Consider the following 21,899-nt stretch of genomic DNA (forward strand, 5'->3'; position numbering starts at 1 on the left):
TGTTATCTAAAAATGTAAAATGAAATTAAAATTGAATTACAATGAAACGTCTATAAACGTCTATGTTAACTCAGAAACCTCTGATAACTGACTATTTATTACAGTCCCAACAAGACAGTTTTAACAGAAATCTAACCTCTTTTTACTGGTGACCTCTATAAAATTACCCATGGTTTTGATCATAACAGTTTAAAATGAGGGAGGATTTAACGTAAATGCATTTCTCTGATGTCGAGTAAGTACTTTGTATATATTATTTATTGCTTATCATTATTTCTCCATTCTACAAAAGCCTACATATACTTAAGATGACTAATTGTTGTCAGATGTATTACGTCATTTCGGTAAACAATATCCATTTACAATCAGACCACAAACAATATGCGGGCTTAAGGTACATGTATGTTCCATTGTGTGATTTTAGCCCTCACTATAGTTTTGAGGTATTCATGTAAGTAGGCCAGGTTTATGACAGGTACATGTTTCGAGTTCGCCTATAAATTAGGAATATAAACAACACCTAGTCATACACAAGAGAGAAAGGAAATATGATGTTGGCGATATTTGCAAGTTTGCTTGTGGTACGTATGTGACAATTATGTTAGTTATTAGAATTTAAAATGTATATGAAATTAATGTGAAAATTGCATTATAGCATCAAGTTAACAACAATATGGTGATGAATGAAGGTCTATTGGTTGTCGCTATCAACAATTATAGTAATCAATTAGATAAATAATATTCTGTTACGATTTCATTTTATCAGAAATAATGCATTTAAACAAATTGAAGTAAAACAAAATAATATGTCAGGTGACTCGAAATTATTGTATGATAACAGCTAATATATTGTGTATAATTGGTAGATACTGCATAAGAAAGGACCTTACAGGTAATTTATAGCAGCATATTGGAGATGATAAATGGTTTAGCATATGTTGTTAGTTCGATATAGACAATACTTTGCGAAGTCAATGATAGGCACGTTTGTTGGTCAGAGTTTGTTAGTGTGTGTATGTGTATGTGTAAATTTGATTTTTAACGTATCTTTAAGACTTTTTTAAAAATTCATTTGGCTAAAATGCCTTCAGTGTGGCAGTTATTGTAATGTATAGCACTGGGGCATGACCGGCGTTTGAGGGTGGCAAGTGGGGCGACCGCCCTCAGGCCCCGCTCTTGAGGGGGGCATCGCGCTTTAGGCCTAAGGTCGTCCTTATGAGTTTGTCAAGCTATATTCTCCGGATACTCAGGCCCCGCGCGGTCATGAACCCGCGTACTCCTAACGCCGCCTCTGCACTGGGGCATTGCAGACATGTAGCATGATATCCCACCTAGTAACATTATCCTGATCAGGCCGACTAGTCTAACACTAACCACTATAATGATGAGCGCCATGCGAGACAGCTGTTAGTACCATATTGATAAGTCTTTGGCGCGACCTCTCGCGGATACTCTAACACTATGGCACAGGAGTGGTCGAGAGTTTGTTATATATATATATATATATATATATATATATATATATATATATATATATATATATATATATATATACATATATCCTTTGGATGTAATATGTAGACTTATGTAGTCTATCAGAAGTAATGTGTAGTCTGTTTGCAGTACCGCCTAATCTATTAGAGGTAATGGATAGTCTGAGGCAACGTGCAGTCTATAATAGGTAACTGGTAGTTTGTCGGAATTATTGGTTTATGAAGCAAGGACACGCAGTTAAAGGGAATGGAAAATAATTTTACAACTGAGAATCATTTATTAATTAGAATAAATAATAAACGGATTCATAAAGATCATTCGATCAACCAGTCAGTTAATCAATCCACCAACTTTAACTTCTCAATTTTTTTTCTCTTGGCTTTATCATCTTCTTTTTAAAGCGTTCATCATATTAACAGCTCCAGGAAAAGCTGTGTGAAAACTAAAAGTCTGTTTTAAATGTTTTGTTTGCATTCGTCACTGGGAACTTTTTTGATTTTAATTAGTTCTCTTATGATTGCAGATACCATTGTCACAAGGGGTAAGTATTCATGGATCTCTCAAAGCATACCCTGTTAGCTCCGATGATGAAGGTTGGATAAGAATTTTAATTCCAAGCACTTTCTATCTTTGTTAACAAACAATTCCTTTAAATAAATTTGCATTTTACATTTCCGATTATGTGAACAAACGTAATAATTTAACAAATATGTTACATTACCACCCAGCTATCGGAAAAGCTATTTAAAGAATCCTTTACTTAATACTGTGCATGTATATATGATGTTATGTCCCTGAACATTAAATTAGAAATCATTTTAAACTGATTACCAATATATCAATACTCGGATCAAACGTATCAATCGGTACCTGTGTGTGCACTGCTAATTGTTACTTGACTATGAATGGTGACACTGGCAATATATGCACTCTGGTCGACGTCCACCCTTCCGAAGGTATGTGCCAGTTGGGTAAGTGTGTTTTGTGTGCCAGTGGCACAATGCTACGTCATATCAGAGGATTGTGCTATGTGAGGCCTGACACTCTCCTATGATAGTTTGATGTTCCGACAATAGCCTGTGGATATTTATTTCCACATATCTGCCAGGCATGTTGAACATTCTGATTCTCTAGAGCCACAATGTTGGCAGCTGCAAGGCAGCTTTAACTAATGTGGGCAGCGTGTGTAAAGAAAACCTCACTACACACTACTAATGCTAGAGTATGACAGAATTTATTACCATACACATAAAACTAGTATATACATATGCCATTCATACATGTACCTCAAATAAAGTGATTCGGTCTATCCACATCACAATGTGCATTTTGACATCTTTGATCTCATTGACTCGTTAAATCTGTGCAAAGAATGCTGGAATGGTGCACCCAGTTCAGGCACAGATCCGATTTCCGTAGTTGTGATCTTTCGAGAAAACAGGGAAATCTCCTCGCAATAATTAGTATTAATTTTTAACCTTTGTATTAACCTTTTTTTGGTCTCGTTTAAACAACATTACTAATTCAAAGATAATATGGGGCATATTTTGAAGATTTCATGAAATTTCGACGTGAAAAACTAAAGTGATACAAATTTAAACCTTTTATGTTTCACATTGGTATTCTCGTATGTGCCAGACCGAGCCCTATACCGAATGCTTGACCAGCCTAGGAAACTGGAGCTTAAATACGATCAGGTAAACATGGACATCTTATCTTTTGATTGTAATGGTAAGCAAGCTATCTGAAAGTCACTAATGCGATGGTCGAAGGATAACTATGAATGTAGATATTACTCTGTTTAAAATGAGAGGACCCAATAGAAGTATGCTTATCGTTCATTCTGATATGTCATTTTCAGGCATACATTTGTTATAACATATGTCGCTTGTCGTCCTTAGGACGAACTCACAAGGAGACGAGTAGACGTTAATTGTACGACTTCCTTAGATTGTGGTCCGGGACTCTGCTGTCGGGATGCTTCGGGACAAATATTGGCTGGCGACAGCGAGGGATTGCTACGACAATGTATGTAACTGAACGTTTTGTCACAAACAGGTTTCATTTAGATGTTAATTTATGCTAATGTGTATATTTTGTATCAGAAAGCTTTATTGTGAAAGCTATATTTGAGTCTACCCAACGAATTAACCTCTCAAAAATGTTTGATTATAGTCTAATGTAGGTCTCTTCACCTTTAAAGCTGTTTGTTTATTTTTCCTCTCATCGTATTTCAGTGGTTTATTTTTTCTTTCTTATACGCGACCATTAGATGTCGCTTCCTCATGTTCTTTCGTCTGTTTGTCTGCTTGTTTTTCTGCCTCACGACAACGTTGCTTGTAAGCCACGCACATTGACCAAGTTTTACGAATACCTTTCTTTGAAAAAAAGACCTGGATGGATACAGCAAAATAAAAAATGATATCATTCTCCAGCTCTCAATGTGACATGCCTTGTGTTCGAGCCTCAAACAACCGGTTTATAATCGCTGTGTTAAGATGAAAAAACAAATGATATTCAGTGGTGTCAAACGACGATAGGTAATAATAAGCTAGTTCTATCCAAATACGCTCACTACACCGTTCTGATTGCACTAAAGGCATGAATAACCATATTGATTTTAAAGTCAAAAGGACAACGGTCTAAGTAACAGTGGTATAAAGAAATGAAATAAGTTTTTTTTTTACAAACCACATACACGCTCCATCTTTAAAGTTGTTTTGCTGTTGCAAGAAAATAATATAAACAAAAAACGATCAAAGGTAAATTATATAGTCTTATTAAAAAAAGAAGAACAGCTTATATATCATTTAAATTCAAACTAAGCTGAAAGCAGTTCGTCAGCAAGAATGAATCAGATGGAACCATTGACTCTTTATATTGAAGAAAACCATCCAGAGGAGCCTAAGAGTATGATGGGCAAACGATCCAGTTCCATTAATATATTAGTGGGTGAAAAAATACAACGGAAAAAAGATCAAGAAAGGCACAAATGTAATACAGAATGGCTGGATAATGTGATTGATGAACTATGGAAATTTGTCTAATAACAGGATATTTTAATAACGTAAACAAGTCGGATCAAACAGTTCCTAAAATGCCAATCGGAAAATCCGCGGCTCATACGAGGTTCATAATACTGGCTCAAACGTTCATTAGCATCCATGAAAAATGACCAGCTGTTCAGTTTACAACATTGCATGAATTGTGGCAGTGTCGCATTATGGATGACAAGGAATCGCACTGTTCTGGTGATAAAATACATTGATGAAGGCCTCGCAGTGAGCAAATACACACCAATAAGATAGTAATTTATAAGACGATAAAGATACAAATTAGAAAATAAAATAGTATGTTAGGAGAGAGAGAGAGAGAGTAGAGAGAGGTCCATCAATTCCTGGGATGTCGCCATCATTCAGCGCAGAGCTGACATTTCGGATTGGACCAAAGACATGTCTTTTCGTTTTGAAAAAAGCATAGAATTAATCCTAGTAGAAATGAATAGCCAGAAAAATCTATTTCTTTTTCAAAAGGCTATCAAAGAGAAGAATAATAATGATAATATTAACGACAATGATAATCATTCGTAAAATGAAAATATGCTGAATTATTTCTTAAGAAAGTAATATTGAAAAGTAATACGTTTGTCATTAAAACGGTTAGAAAATAATACATTGTATGGTTTCAAGTCTTATTGTCATCAGTTTTTTAGTGGTTTTCTTCTACTTTGTCGTATATGGTTATAATTTAACGAGCAATTATATTTTATTAAACGATAAACTAGATGTGCGTAAATATTTGCAAAGGACGAAGGTCCTCTCGCTAACATAAATATTAAGAATAAATACTCTTAAAATTTATATGTTCTCTCTGAAATTTATTAGCTGCAGTTTTAAACACATTTGGTACGTGCTCTCGCCAACTTGGACGTGAGGGAGAACTTTGTGACTGTGGATGTCGGCGAGGTAATTTGAATCTATCTACCTATCTATCCATCCGTTTGTCTGTCTGTCTGTTTGTCTACCTACCTCTATCTATCTATCTATCTATCTATCTATCCATCCATCCATCCATCTATCTGTCTATCTATCTATCTGTCTGTCTGTCTACCTACCTCTATCTATCTATCTATCTGTCTCTCTGTTTGTATACCTACCTCTATCTATTTATTTATCCATCCATCCATCCATCCATCCATCTATCTATCTATCTATCTATCTATCTATCTATCTATCTATCTATCTATCTATCTATCTATCTAATGTTAGTTTGTCAGAGAAAGAAGAAATGATAGGAATAGGAAATTTAGCTAATATTAAAAACCACATGACTATTGTACTCACATGTAAATCGAAGCTCGAGAGTTAAATGTTAGTCATTTTTTCCCTTAACCGTTACAGTCTCTGTGAATAAGATATTTCCGGCTGTGTGTATGCGGGGTGAGTGGGCTAGGGAATTATTTTGATGATTTATATGGGTTTCTACTGGACGTCTGCGAATGTTTGTACAGGGGGTATATGTATGATCCTCGCCAATTCTGTCTTTAGTCGGTTTTAGGTTTTAGTGAGTTGTGATCGCTTGCTTTACAAAGTGGTTTTATACTCTTCAGCGGTCTAAGTTTAAGAGACAACAATGTTATCGATGTTACCTAAAAACTAGCTCGCCAAAGTCTTTTATTGTCACAATCAGATCTGCATGTAATATTTAATTATAAAGAATATTTGCTCCAGGCTTGGAATGTTATCGCCCCCTGACCGGCATGTGTTGTGTTCCTATGAGGTGCACTGATGCTGCCTACGTCCGGAAACAGAGAGAATACTGGCAAAAATGTTTTAGTGACCCTACCTGTCCCCTCCCGGTGTAACAGATCCATATGCCCTTGACCTTAAAGGACACGACCGTTCGTAAAGTGGAAGAAGTAGGAGCATTTAGCTACCTAGTTCCACTGATAAAGATGAATGTGACTATGACAAATAAAGATAATACGTCTATTTTTATTCCCTCTCTTTTTTGCATAGTTTATTGCATAAGAATTCGTTATGTTTATTTCAACATTAAAGTATAAGCAGAAGCGGCATTTATGCTAATAAATATATCTTCTGTTTCAGAAACTTATTAATAATTTTCTAAGTAAAACTTTATTACAAGATTACATGCATTTTAACTTTAAATAGCGGCAGATTTCCACGTATGTGATTAATTCTCTTCTTTTGTTTATCTATATAAAGTTTCTTTTTGTTGCAGTTCTTTATTTTTACATGGTAATATTTAACTTTTAGTTATTATTGTCCCAAATTGTCGTTAAACCCTATACATACAAACATACATACATACATACATGCACACACATAGATAGATACATACATACATACATGCATACATACATACGTGCACACACACACATACATACATACATACATACATGCATGCATACATGCATACATACATACATACATTAATACATAGATACATACATACATACATACATACATACATACATACATAGAACAAAATTACCACAATGTGCCAAATGATGCGTCAGAAAACTCACCTTACGTATTTCATATCGCAACGACCTCTGTTTCATAAAAGAAACATGTATCCGTACAAAAGGAAATAATAAATGTATACAGTGTTAAACGCTTTTCGAAAATCTGTCAACTGCCTTGCTTAATCTATCAGAAAGCAATGCAAATAAAATAGCACATAAATGGAAATGTTCATACGTCATGAGCTGAATAAGCTATTTTTTTTTTTTCGTTTTGATTTTCTCTTTAGGAATGTGTGAATGCATAATTGCAGATTTTATCACTCATTCTGTTGCAGTGCATTGGAACTGCTCATGAAGATAAATAAGGTTGAACTAGAATCATTGATCCTAATGACAGTAATACAGTAGTTTATGGATACTATGTCGATGATCAAAGTAAATTGAAATATAACGAAGAATACAATATGTCAATGTTAAGGTCATTTATTATGTACCTCGATCCTTTATTCGCAAGAATTGGCGACGAGGTAAAATAAGAACTCTAACAGGTAAGCAAACAACGTATCAAAGTCAAATAAACAATCTTTCATCTTGGACGACTGAACATTTTAAATGGTATTTTATAAGTAGATTTAGAGATATAAACCGATCTGAAAGACATTTCAAAGATTACCCGTTAGCATCACTTAGTTTTGCAACAAAAGAAGATACTACGGTTTGTTTTAATCACCCAAGAGGCAACTTTAAAATCTTAAACTGAATATAATACATACCACTCTAAGACTAAACGAAATCAATGACTTTGAAAGGACACTTTATACTCATTAAGCTTTGGTAAACAGATTTTAAATCTAGGGAAGAGAACAAAGGTTAAAATAATGCAGATAAAATACAGTTTCACAGATACCAACAATATTTAGCATTTGGAAAGAGAACGGCCATAGATATAAAGATTAGCTGGTAATTTAAAACAAAAAAGAATTAGCCAAATCCATCTACGATGATAGACATAAGCAACTGCTTAAATTTAACTTGACTATAGCAAGCTATATCTGTATATGGTTACAAAAATGTTCATACTAGCAGTTACAAATTAGTTATTCTATGAATGTAGATACTACACATTATACAACGACATATAAAACCTAACATCCAGTTTTACCAAAAATGTGATTACTATAATAATAAAATGTTATGTTAAGTTTCCCTTGAATGATTAAGAAGGTATCTGGTCTTTTCACGTACGAATAACCTATAAAGGATTTGCTAGATACATTCTTTGAGGACTGACAAAGATGAAGAGTATATATATATATATATATATATATATATATATATATATATATATATATATATATATATATATATATATATATATATATAGTGGTTAGAGCGTCCGCCTCGGATGCGGAAGGTCGTGGGTTCGATACCCGGCCGAGTCATACCAAAGACATACAAAAATGGTGCTAACAGCTAATTCGCTTGGCGCTCAGCAATACGAGGTTAGTGTTAGGACTGGTCGGCCTGGTGTCAGGATAATATGACTGGGTGGGATATCATGCTACATGTCTGCGGCATGATGCCCCAGTGCTAGACATCACTATAAACTGCCACACAGCAGACGTCGTACCGATATGACTGAAATTGTTAAAGCTACGTTAAAAATCCAAATCACACCCACACACACCCACCCCCACACCCTTACACCCCCACCGCCACCCCCCCCACACAAAGAATGACTTTGTAAAAAGAAAATGAACAACAGATGTAATTAACAATATGGTACTATTATCAATTATGCAGTATTTCGGTAATTAGTTTCCAACATGACACACGTTATTTAGTGAATAACATAAACACACTTTATACTTGTTAAGATACCGCCTTGTAATACAAGGATAATTGAAAGCCATTAAACGTTTATTATTGTATGTGGATTTCTCTGTCATGTACACGTTTTCAGCGCAAATGTTTTTCTTATTTATCATTATCTTTTTTTCCAAGAAAGTCTACGTGTAGAAAAGTGATTAATCGCTGTTACAGGTGTGTCATTCTTTCTCTAAATTTATCCATTTACAATCAGACCACAAAACAACTGCGGGATTAAGGCAGTTTCCATTACCTTTGACATCATCATTGTTTTGTGGCAGTCAAGTGAATAGATTAAGTCTATGAATGCGCATGTTTAAGTCCATATATACATCAGGAAATTAAGTATTACTTAGTCGTACACATCAGAGTGGAAACACAATGTTGACGATAATTTCAGTTTTGTTTGTGGTAAGTGTGAGTTTTGTATTAAGTATCATAATAGTCAAGCGTTTAAAACGTATCTGAAATTCTTGAGCGAAATGCATATCCATTGAAGCATCTATATTGAAACAATTGGTACTGTACCAAGGATTGTTGATGGTCTCTTTCAGCAGTTATTCTTTATCTATTAGATCTCATGGTAATGTGTTAGAGCTTAAAATTCATCAGAAGTTATGTGTATATTCCATCTAAAATATATTTTAATCAAATGTTACATGTAATTGGAAATCATTGTGAGATAATTTGTCGTCTATCAAGATTAGTCGATAGATATTACACAGTTAAACACGTAATTGGTTGTTTACCATAGCTAATGCTGGCAGCATGTTGTAAATGATCAATGATTGATAATATATCTATTGTTAGTTTGATATAGGTGATATCTTGCATACTGCACGAGATGTAACGATGTGGTAATTTACAGACTGGTTGATAAGTAGCCTGTTAGTTATAAATTGTAGTCTATAGAATAAATTTGAAGTGAATAAGTGGTAATTTGTTGTTTATCACAGTTACTGTTTAGTTAATTAGAAGTAATGTTTCGTTGTTTTAGAGGTAATTATATAAGAGGTAATCTGCAGTCCATGAGAGGCAGCTTTCCCGAAATTACTGGTTTGTTACATTTGTATTCAAAGATTAGAGAATGGTAAATATTATGCAGATGATAGATATTCGTGTCTTAATTAATAATTATAGTAAATAGAAAGAAAAAAAATCATTCTACCATTCTACTAGTTAATCAGTCAATTAACTTTAAGTTATCAATCTTATTGGATTTTGTAACATATCAATAATTGCTATTAAGAAAAGTATCAGTTACATGAAATGTCAGAATGAAAACTAAAATCCAGTAATTGAAATGCTCAGCTCGATTCAGGGATTTCATTTCGTCACTGGTGCTGGGAAATTTAATAATTACATTCTTAAACTAATGATGAAATTGATTTTACTGCGTTATGGTTGCAGATTCCAGTATCACAATGCGGAAGTATTCACGGATTCAGTGACGCTAGGGTAAGATTAGAACTAAATAATAATCATAACTGTATATCTAGCAAGCCTTTAATATGTCGAATTAATTGTTGAATCTGTTACATGTTGTCTTTTAATTAGCGCCACATCGTTATGTTTGTACTGAGGTCCCATTTCACAGTTATACATGGATTCATACGCACACAATAAATGCATAAACATTCTAATTTGCAGAGATATGATACATTACCCCCAAAGTATTATGAAAGATATTCAAAATACTTACTAAAATTGTATGTGTACATTATTCCTAGGTAAATACATAGTATGAGATAGCTCGGCATTGGCTGTAAGGATTTGTTGCAATCGGTACTAAGATATACTCGTATAGTGGCAAATCCAAAACTAGCCATGCTAACTGGTCTATGAAAAGTAACTCATGATTCATTTTAAAATGTTGAGGTATATATTAAGATTTGTATGAAACTTACCAAACTGTGCCGTCTGTGTGTATGCACCGCTTGTCGTTTAGTTGATTATCCCAGTTTATATTTACCCAGGCTTTAAAATAGCACGCTGTACTTAGTGTCACGGAGTACATTTAATTTACTGCTAAAGAGGACTTGACCCAGCTGATGTGCTTTCCACTTTGACGCTGCTCATAAACTCTTACGTTCTTTGCGAAAAATGAATTAAAATCTAAAAGCATTCGATGGCTTGGTATCAGGTCTTTTGACGTATAATATAAAGTATTGGATTATATTCCTTTCCATGTATATTTTCAACCATACAGAAGGAAGGATATAGATTCAGTGGTTTTGTTTTTGTTAAGAAAATCGTACAGTTTAGAAAATAAATTTTATGAAGGTGATTTAGAGATAATAGCATACTCTCCCTATGTTCGTCTTTAGTGACGTTTTTGATATTAAGCTATTTTAGCGTGAGAAACATCAAATGAAACTGGTCCAATGATATTATTATAGTGGAGAGATTTATGGCCAGAAGGAAATCTAGTGTTAAACAGGATGTAAAGATTGTATAAGTATTTACAATTTGGCCGCGTTGTTGATAAGTATAATAATAAGATGTAAAATATTACCGATATATATATATATATATATATATATATATATATATATATATATATATATATATATATATATATATATATATATATATAGAGAGAGAGAGAGAGAGAGAGAGAGAGAGAGAGAGAGAGGGGGGGGGGGTAAAAATGCACGTACAATAGTCAACATACTGTTTTCAAAATTAAAATTTTTAATAAGCCCCTCTCACACAAATAGGAATAAATGACGAGACCGAATTTGGTCTAGTCCTTCCATTGTCACGTACAAATAAAATGTATTAAGCAAGAACGTATTTATAAAGTTGACAACGTTATGTATTATGACTAGATGTCCAATGATATAATGCAGCATCACTACGAAATCACGTCCCACAAAAGTTTGTAGATGTTCCAAGACAGTATTAGGACATAATTGTTTTTAGTAAAATTAATAAGATTGAAATTTTCTCTAAATTGTGTTAAAAGTAACTTATCATTAAATTTTATTGAAAGTAATTTTTTACTAAAATATTTTGAGATTAATTTAATTTATTTTTCTATTACAACTATATACTATTTTAATAAAGATTGCGCCCTTATGAGCAAGCGCAAAACTCCCTTGCACTATACATTTCTCTAAGATCCAAAAGTCAGCAAAAATTACACTTGGTAAGTTGTAATGGTTGTTGAACTAACGAATTCCAATAATTCCCTCTGAATGAGCATGTAGCTATGCGGCAAAATTGTCTGTCTAATGACGTACATAGACCCAGACGATAGTCGATAAGAAACGATGAAGCCTCACTTTGAGATTCTGGTGGAACCCAAGAACTAAGGTATATTACCATTATTTGGCCGCGTCCTAAGAAACTGTGTATGAGAAGCGAGACGATTTGCTTGGCAAAACTAGTCCGTTTTGTCGGAACTGAAAGAGGCTTGTATCATTACAGCATCCCGTACCTCCGCTTGCCATAGTCCCCAAGATGTAGCCGTATCTATGCCGTTATGAGTGACACCTCTTTTAAGAGAGCATGAACTCTTTCATCTCTGTCTCTCTCATTATGGGCAAAGACACTTCTTAACTTACGAGTAACTCCTTCTCATAGCAAGAAATGAGAAGAAGGTTATGATACAACACACAAAAGTTTATGAAAACAATTGCATTGAGAAATATAATATGCCCAATCTTATCTACACAATTGAATCAAATATATGTAACCTCACATACTTGACTTAAAGAGATACAAAATATATCCACATAAAAGTGACGATATTGTCGTACAAAGGGGGAGACCAGTCGTAATCAAAATGTTCCATGCTGTGGTCTTTGAGAAAGTGGATCGCTATCCAATGGGTTCCTGGGCTATGAGTGTCTTCTGTGGTAATGACATAGGTACAAAGATCTTAAGTTTTGATGACGATGTTCATCTGTAGCACACACACAAACCATTTGATTCCAAAATGCTCTGTATGAACGGTGAGTCAACGGTAACGAAGTTCCCAAGTATTGAGTTTCAAAAGTAATGATAACTCAGGAGTTCACATTAGAAAAGATCTGTAAAGTAAGTCAATGAAAGTAGTCTCCGTAATTTGTTGTTAGAGAGGTTCAATGCATTTCGTTTCCGATAGGCTAGTAGAGGATGAGAATGACCATTTATATCTTTATACCACTCTTTCAATATTGTCTATTCTGAGAAGACGGTTAATATGTCTTGCAGATACTCTTACAACCTTTGTGTTTGATTCATATGATATGATAGATTTGACAACTGTAACAATGTACTTTGGTCAGGTGTGCAATCTGTCATCTGCCAGTCATGTGGTGGTCAAAACAGGGGATTAAGTATTGTTCTTGTTCTAGCCATCCTTACACCATGACTATATTTGGTTTTGTTTACTTGTGGTATGAGACTATTTGATTCTAAAACATAGTGCGCTTTATCTACATCCATGATTTCATGTTCCACATCTACCATTTCTTCTTCTTCTTCCTCTTCTTCTGCTGCTGCTTTTTAATCACTGAATGTCCATGATTGCTACTGTTCTGGTTGGGAAAAATACTTTTTGTCTATCTTCATAACGTTTTCTTTCATATTTGTCTGTAATTAGTGGCTCTGATTGCTGTTTTCGTGTCTGTTAAACATCCTCTTCGCCATAGGTTCGTGGTGGGCCATTCTCTTTTCCTTAATAGGACCATTTTTCTTAATTTGTTTTATACAATACAAGGGTTACTGTGTTCATCATTGGCAGTGCAAACTGAATTTTGCCACTGAATCGACTTATTATTAAAGGGCGAAATTGTCCTTTGTCCTTGCGTTAGGCTGGAGTACAAACAAATTTCCCACACAGTATATTCTCTACATAATCGTCGTGCATAATGCCATGACTATTATTGGTTTCCTGTTGCTTTTGATTCTTCAAACAGAGTTCAAGTATAATCTGAAGTAATTGTTCTGGGCAAAGATAGTGTGAAAATCTTTGGTACACCAAGTTTGTATATCTCGGGTGACTTCTTTTTGGACACGTAACAAAACAGGAAATCGAAAGAAGTTTGATCGTACGCTCCGTTTAGATTTTCCTGATGATGCTGATAAATAAACTATTTGAAGTTAACTTTGAAGTACATGACATTTAATTTTAGACCTGAGTCTAGAGACAATGCTGAATGATTTTGGTTCTGCTTGTAGAGTAAGAATTTGTCTAATGTCGTTTCCCATTTTAGGTAAACTTCCATACTTCGCACGTAATGGGTGGCTTCTTCAATATTAGTTTCATACTCCTTAGCCTTAACCATCAGAATAATGCACCATATTTCTTTGATTCAAGTTTAGGTGTACATCCACACAATTCAACAAATACTTGTGCAACTACGTGTGCAAGCATAAATGATTCGTCATTTATGAACTACGTTACTGCTTGATTCTCTTTTAACTTTGACTTTTGTGTAAACATCTGATCAGTCACATCGATTGAATCTTAGGTTTATCCAATGATTCAAAGTTCGATAAGTGCTGAGGTGATCAAAGACAACAAGGAATGAAATCTTACCCTCAGTGATTCTTGCATCGTAATTATCATGTGTGGCCTGGCAAATGAATTGAGTTCTAAGTTCAAACATTTTCTGGGATATACGTGCAAATTGTTTTCTTACTACTAAGCGTGTCAACCTTTCTGGCGCATGTTCTCCTTTTTATATTCTAAATGTGTTAGTGAGGATTGATAAGCTTTATGCCTTTATTTCTACTTTGTTCTTCTTGTGACGTAGACGACGAATCAATATCGTTGACTGGAATTTGAATTGAATTTAAAGGCACGTATTTGTGACCCAGTGCCTTTTCCAGTTTGCATCTACATATTTTCTCCTGCGTTCTTTACTATTTTGTTTCTACGTTGTTGTTGGATGTGTATGTTTTGATGAAATTCGTTCAATGGACCATAGAGGTATCTCTAAAAGCATGGAATCCTTGAGACAACATAGGTTTTACAAGGGATAAATGTTTTAACATACCTACCAAACGACATTCTCGATGTTATGCAACTCCTCGATATACATTTATGCTTCTATTATCATTAACCTTAAAATCATTTTCGAGAATCTAGTTTTACGGTGACTTTGTCTTTAGAGAATATAAAATCTTGTCTCAGATCTCGATTTGCTCTAATATTGACACTGTCAAGATAAGTTTTACAGTGAATGTACAATTCTCTGTGAATGTAAAACATGTGTCATCCTTTATCGCAAGTAGCTAGGACAGTTTTTCCACCCATAATAGCAAATAACATGAGTAAAAAGCCATATTCTTTCTGGTATCTTACGAAATCAACATGAGACGATGAAATGATGGATGATATTGTCTAAGTACACATAAACTAGTGTTATCCATTGCTTTGCCAAATTGATCTTTAAACATAATTGAAAATGGTTGGATATCATATTGAACATAATACCTGAATGATCTCATGGTATTGAAATTGAATTGAGGAGCCATAGATGTCATGAATTAGTAAATGCCAGGACCATTTTGGCCAGTTAGTTTTGAAATTGTGCATGAGGATGAAAGTGGTTGAGTTTTGATTATATTCTAGACTTGAGTGTATAAATATTTTCTACCAAAGTCACATCCCAATGATATTCATTATGTAATTGTATAGACTGAAGCACTTTGGCTGTCTAATTTATTGTCGGGAAACATATTCATATAACCGTTAGTTTATAATGTCAAATAAATTGGTTGTTTATAATTAGACGGTTTTAATTTCATAGGATGGTTTCTCATGGAGAGTTATAGTTAACCTGTGATTAGAAGAGTTGTTACGGCTGTTGACATGTCAACCGTTGTTGTTACTGTCGACGTATTGCATTGAACAATTAGGAGGAATATAAGCAGCACAAAGGCTGTATAAAATAGTCCAGTATTGTTTATCTCCTTGTTCCAATCCCAGAGTTTGAATGAATGCATCGATGATGTAGTTTACCAGAAACATTGGACGCAAAAAGACGATTGAATTTGTAGGAACAAGTTCTCCACACCACATCCTTATTGGTCATTTCCATTTCTGCTTTTGCAAACAGAGAAGGAGATGTAGTAGTGTTAAACAGCATGGTTGAAATTTTGGTTTACTTTTTTATTGGACAAACTACGATCCAAGAATCGAAACTTTGGGGAAGGGGAGAGACTGTAACTTCTTGAAGAAGATGCGTTACCATTTACGTATTTTTCAATTCAGAATTATTTCCATAAAGTACATGTGATCTTTCTTCCAAGTATTTCGCTATAATTAGGGTAAGCACTTGTACTCCTTGACCCTTTAGGCAGTTAAATTTATCGGAAAGGGGTTTAAGTCCACGTACATGTCCCAATTTAGTTGTAAAGTTAGGTAAATTACCTTTAGCAAAAGTAGATTGTGTTCTTCCGATTCAAGGTTAACGGATGAGTAGGAGAGACGGTTATAGAGCGAGAAGTTTATGACTACGTGCCAGTTATAGCTGTAGTACATCTAGTCTTGAAAAATCCTTTTTCTTTTGAGTTTTCTCCTTCCTCTCTTTCCTTCATCATCATGAATGGATTGTCTCTACTCTTTGGTTTGTTTTTAAGTCCGATTATGTGTTTGTAACAAGTATACGTTACGTTTGTCCCAAAATCACAAACGTTTATGTGGAACGTGAATAATGGTTCCTCGTAACTGACGTGTTGTCAAAAGATCATCATGACACATCCTCCAAACTAGTTTCCAACAATTGTAAACACATTTGTGGATCTTTGTACTGATGACATACTCTGCACGAATAAATTTAGAAGAAGTATCAGGTGGAAAATATATCACGTCGAATGTTGTCTGAATAAAGAAGCAAAACATCATATATATAGCTTTTCACAAATGTTGTTTGTAGTTTTGCGTACGCAGATATGTAAGGGAAAGTGTAAATTTGCTACAGCTATTACTTAACACCAGTCGTGAATCAAATTTCGCAGATAATAAGGAGTGGTAGTTTTTCGATGTTGCGATGGTGTGGTGTCGTCATAAGCACAAATGAGTCAAGGTGTTTGCAATTCTTTGGCCAACAATTGAAATTGATGCTTATCGCTGGAACGTTTAAACAACACAACATAAAGACCATTAAGACTGATGGTGCCATGCGGTTTACTTTGTTGAAATACATTTTGAGCAACACTAGCATTACGATGATATTTTTAATTTTTTTAAAAAAAACAAACCTTAATTTAATCCTCGTTTCCTCCTAATATGTCATCTAAGATGGTATGATGTGTATGACTATCCCATCGTCTTCGAGACGCGGTTCTTCGAACAAAATAGAATCTCCTTGTCTTTCTTGGAGTAACGACGTGTTAGAGCATTGCCACCTATAACTCTTGGGCTGATTTTGGAATTCTACGATTTCATAAATAAAACAAGCCATTTTATACATTTTATACCTTTCAATTATCCTGTATTATGTAATAAATATACAGTTAACGATAATATAGTTCATGGTGTAAAATATTCATATATAAAACACAGATTGCATACTACACATCTCATGTTATCAAAATACAGTTCCAATTCAGCCTACATTAAACAAATTTTCACGTAACTTAGCAGTAGATGACATATCAAATGTTCATTAGAATACACAAGTCATGTACAACATATTTTCATTTTAATACAGCTCAAGAACAATTCATATGTACAGTGAAATGTATTGTTCATGGATCACATATGTACATAAAATACACAATTCAATTTTAATATATTGACATGTCAAAATTTACAGTTCATAGTGTACCCACTGTATATCTCACAGTACAAGGTGTAACCAATGTGCATTTCAAGAAATACAGTTCGTGGAACAAAACATTGATATTTAAAAACTACAATTCATGGTACAAGTTTAAAAAACAACATATCATATTTTTTCTATTTCAGGAAACGTTTAGTCCTCTTTTATTTGTAGTTTTCGATAAGCTTGTTGTATCTAAAAGTGGTTTGTGAGTGGGAGTGTGTGGAGAAATCCATAAAGTGGTACAACAATGGTATTGAGTTTTTATACACGTTTTCCAAAAGTCGATTGTTGATCTGATGATCTGACAAAAGTACTATTTTTTAGGATCTACCCGATTGACATGAAAGTCTTGATCTTGACCTGACATGACAATTATTTTCGTAACGTCCAAAAATCACAACTTGACTAAAGAAAGTTGAGGGTAAATCCTTTCAGTTTATATTTGGTATGAAGATCTCCTTGTTTGACTCTGTACGTAATGTTTGTGTCCACCACTATCAAAACTGAAAATAGTCTCTTTCATATGTGCATATGTCCGCGCTCCTAAACGGTCAATAGATGTACATGCAAATATCGGTGTCAAAGTACAGAACACTGTTTCCTAAAGATTCCAGAATGAAGTACAATTTTAAATGCTCATTGGCTATCACGTACGCCGCATTGATGTCATTTCCAGACTCTAGGGCAGTGCTGACTCTGGGACATCTTCGTAATTAGTTAAAATAAGCTGTGCATGCAAACTTTACGATACATGTGAATTTATTATCCGTCGGGGTAAATCTTGTCCTTGAAACACGAGATCTCCACAATCAACTACAGGGTATAATTTCAACATCTAAGGAGCCAAGACGTCTTGAAAATTTATATTTCCGGAATTCCACACATGGTCTCTTTGTAATTGCTAACTTTGTTCAAACGAATGCTTCTCGCCATTCTTCGATCGTATACTGTTCATCCGTAATCATTCCATGCTTCCGATAGCACGAGCTAAATACATGTGCTCTTGATGACTGTTGATCTGGACGTTATTATGTTTGTTACATTCATCCTCAATTATAAGCTTTTGCATTTTCCGCTGCCTCGTGTCGATGGAACGTACGTCATGTGAATATTAGCCGTTCCTTCAGTGATGTCAAACTCATTGTGAAACTGCTGAAAGTATTGTGCTATATTGTGTTTCAGACTTGGAAGGTGTTAAATCTTCATATGTACTACATTAGATCTAGGCAAGAGTTTCAAAACTGCTTGTGAGTGATAGACAGTCTCAAACGATCTTAATCTTTAGCATTTTCTGTCGCATCCATGTCGTTAATTTGGATTTCCATTTATCTGTAACGAAACCGTCCGTTTGCTCTGGCGGAACCTGTGATATGAACTTTATGAATTGTAATATATCCGTGCAAGCCGTAGTTTGAAATTTAGTGAAAATCACTTGTGTGGTCTCTCGAATGTGAAAATAATCTACAGAGGGCACTAAACGATTTTCATTCTAAGTCGATCATGACACATATGGCCCCGAGGAAGAATATGGTGTTGGATACGACAACTTCATCTTCAAATTGTTATATAAACTTGTCCTAATACTTCTCTAGATGTATATGGCCACAAACAAACATCTTAGCGACTCGACGTTTGGTTTCACATTGGAATGATCTGATCTTTTTATGATAGATGTCGATTCCAGTAAGATTTGTCTGTGTTACCAATCTCTGTGTATAACTACTGTCTATGTTTGTGTATGAGATAATAAGTTTTGAAGTATGCCATAATACGTTTGCAGTACTTAAAATGTGTCGATGATTATGTGAAATACCGATCCACGTAACATTAATTTCGCTGTTTTCAAAGTTCGAATCTACCAAAGTAAAAATACATATTTGGCTTGGCGTATAAAAGATTATTCATGTGTGTCATAACAATCGAATTGGATCTTGTTTTGCCCTTGTTAAAAAAGCAAAAACACAGATCTACAACATTGTAAGAACATCTTAGCTTGCCCTAAAGTCTGCAAATTTGAACAGACGAAAACTACAATCAACTCTTGGCTTGCCGAAAGGTTATGTTTCTAAATGTATTTTGTGACGACAAAAAAGATGACAAAAATCCCCAAACTCAGTACTTTACATTAAATCTTGACTTCGTTCCATTTTTTGGTTTAGTAATGCAACCGAATATTGCTGTTCTAAAAATAGTTCATAGGTAATATTCTGCACTTCATTTCTTCAGTATAAGGCACGAGTTTTGGAAATAAAATTTGGTCGGTATATTCTAGCCGGTAGGCTGACATTTCCTTTTAACAACTGAAGAAATGAATCTCTCTTACTTGAAATTCAGCCGTCATTAGAAAGAGAGTCGCAAAAACTGTTGGTCAGTCCTCAACAAAAACTACTAGCTACTAGCATATCGTTGATTTGGATGAATATGTACAAGCCACTGGATCATATCTGGCCAAAATAACTGGATGACGACATAAGTATTTGTGACATTTCATTGAATTTTGAAAAAAAGAATGTTTATAGTAACCACGCAATTTAATCATGTGCGACTTTGCAAAGATCGGATTCCTCAGCATGATGCTTTTGCTTTAATATTTGGATGACACGAGTGTGACGTGCTTTTGCTATTTCATTGCGATTTTTATTCACCGCAGTATATACTCCCAAAATATACATGTCTTGATTTTTTAAATGATAAATAAAATATTCATACAGATAAATACCCAATTTATAATCTACATATGCCTCTGAATTTGTCACATGCATGTATACTCCCCCAGCACCATTAATAGTTCACTACATGACGGAAAAAATATATACATAGCGCTTTGCGAACAAAACAAAACGTATCCAATTTGTCACAAGAAATGAATGGACATATATTATGTAGTTCTCAAGAAGCACAAACTCGTAACTTTCCCAGAAAGAATCCTAAACTGGATATCGATAGTGAGTAGTAAGGTGGGTCATCCTAGCCTCAATGGGAATTAGCATTACAGAGACCCCTGGGTCACTCTAGCCTCAATGGAAATTTAACATGGAGAAAAATCGTGGGTCACTCTAGGCTCAAGGGGAATTTAACATGGAGAAAAGTCTTGGGTCACTCTAGCCTCAAGAGGAATTGAACATGGGATGTTTTTTTTAAAAATTTTTTTAAATTTAAATTTAAATTTAAATTTAAAAAAGGGGTAGGCAATTGAAAAGTCATTCTCTTTTCGAGAAATATGGCTGGCCCTGAAAAGGGCCTTTGGGTTTATGTTAATGTATCCATTAACATAAAGGGCACCGCATTGGTCTTCTTCTTGTCCTTAGGCTGCGTCTCACTGTAGGACCGTAAATCAGGACTCTTTTGAGGCATCCTTGTCTTTCTACGTAGATCCTACGTATCCACAGAATGGTGTTTGTCCTGTGGACAACGGTCCACTTGGATCGGACATACATGGGTATGTCCGTCCGGAACATCATGGAAGACACAAGCGTAGAAGATTGCACATCGGTCCACATCTTGAAGCGACGAGAACAGGTGAATCAATGCACTGAACTGCGCTTATTTATAGGTAGAGGTAGGATTGAAACGGATTGAGTTCATTCACCAATCCAAACACGTGTTACAAAATTCAGTCAGCCCGCATCCAATCCGAAGAGAGTAGTCTGTGACGTCAGTTGGTCTATATAGATTCGCTAGCGCTTGTGTGCAGTCAATCTATGCGACAGTGATTCAACATGACGGAAATTCAGAAAACGATCCATTGGGGTGCACCAACAGGGGAGACTGCCCAAGGGAACCCGGACTTACTTTCAGAAGACGTGAATTGGGATTTTGTGGATTTTCTCTCCTCGCAAGAATTTGTTCCGGAACCTTCGTTACCTTCTTCATTACCGCAAGTGGAGAATTTTAGACAGAGACAGAAAGAAGAATTGGAGAAATTTATACAACGACAAAAGGAAGCGGAACAGGCTTTTCTCATACAGCAACAGCAGCAAGAAGAAGAGGTAAGAAAAAAACAACAGCAACAACAGCAAGAAGAAGTAGCAGCAGCAGCAAAGAAACAGGAGGGTGAAAATCAAACGGTCACGGTACTGTTGGACATTTTAACGGAGTTAAGAAGTCTGAAACAAATGTATCAGACTTCTTTATTACGACCGAAGAGAATACGACCTTCCCGAGCTAAACACGTCAACCCTGTGACTAAGCCTACCGTACCACCCTTAGTGATTTCAACCCAATCATCATCATCAACATTACGCAGTCCAGAAGTAGGCCTTGGCCGTGACAAAGGCTTA

General features: G+C 34.9%; 2 protein-coding genes across 2 annotated transcripts in view; both read left to right on the forward strand.

Moving 5' to 3' along the window:
* Nucleotides 1–440: 440 nt before the first annotated feature.
* Nucleotides 441–6,485, forward strand: LOC149776517 (uncharacterized). Its single transcript, XM_089940958.1, has 5 exons — nt 441–581; nt 2,018–2,035; nt 3,396–3,522; nt 5,379–5,459; nt 6,225–6,485. Exons 1-5 carry the CDS (start codon nt 549–551, stop codon nt 6,356–6,358), a joined length of 393 nt encoding a protein of 130 aa, XP_089797084.1. The 5' UTR covers nt 441–548; the 3' UTR covers nt 6,359–6,485.
* Nucleotides 6,486–8,886: 2,401 nt separating this feature from the next.
* Nucleotides 8,887–21,899, forward strand: part of LOC149776518 (uncharacterized) — a 52,990-nt gene continuing 39,977 nt past the window's right edge. Inside the window, exons 1-2 of the mRNA XM_089940959.1 lie at nt 8,887–9,265; nt 10,265–10,312. Of these exons, the coding sequence (XP_089797085.1) occupies nt 9,236–9,265; nt 10,265–10,312 (78 nt within the window). The 5' untranslated portion in view covers nt 8,887–9,235. The remainder of the gene's footprint in view (nt 9,266–10,264; nt 10,313–21,899) is intronic.

This window comes from Sinohyriopsis cumingii, chromosome 18, assembly GCF_028554795.1.
Source record: "Sinohyriopsis cumingii isolate HCF-2022 chromosome 18, ASM2855479v2, whole genome shotgun sequence".
Taxonomy (NCBI): Eukaryota; Metazoa; Mollusca; class Bivalvia; order Unionida; family Unionidae; genus Sinohyriopsis; species Sinohyriopsis cumingii.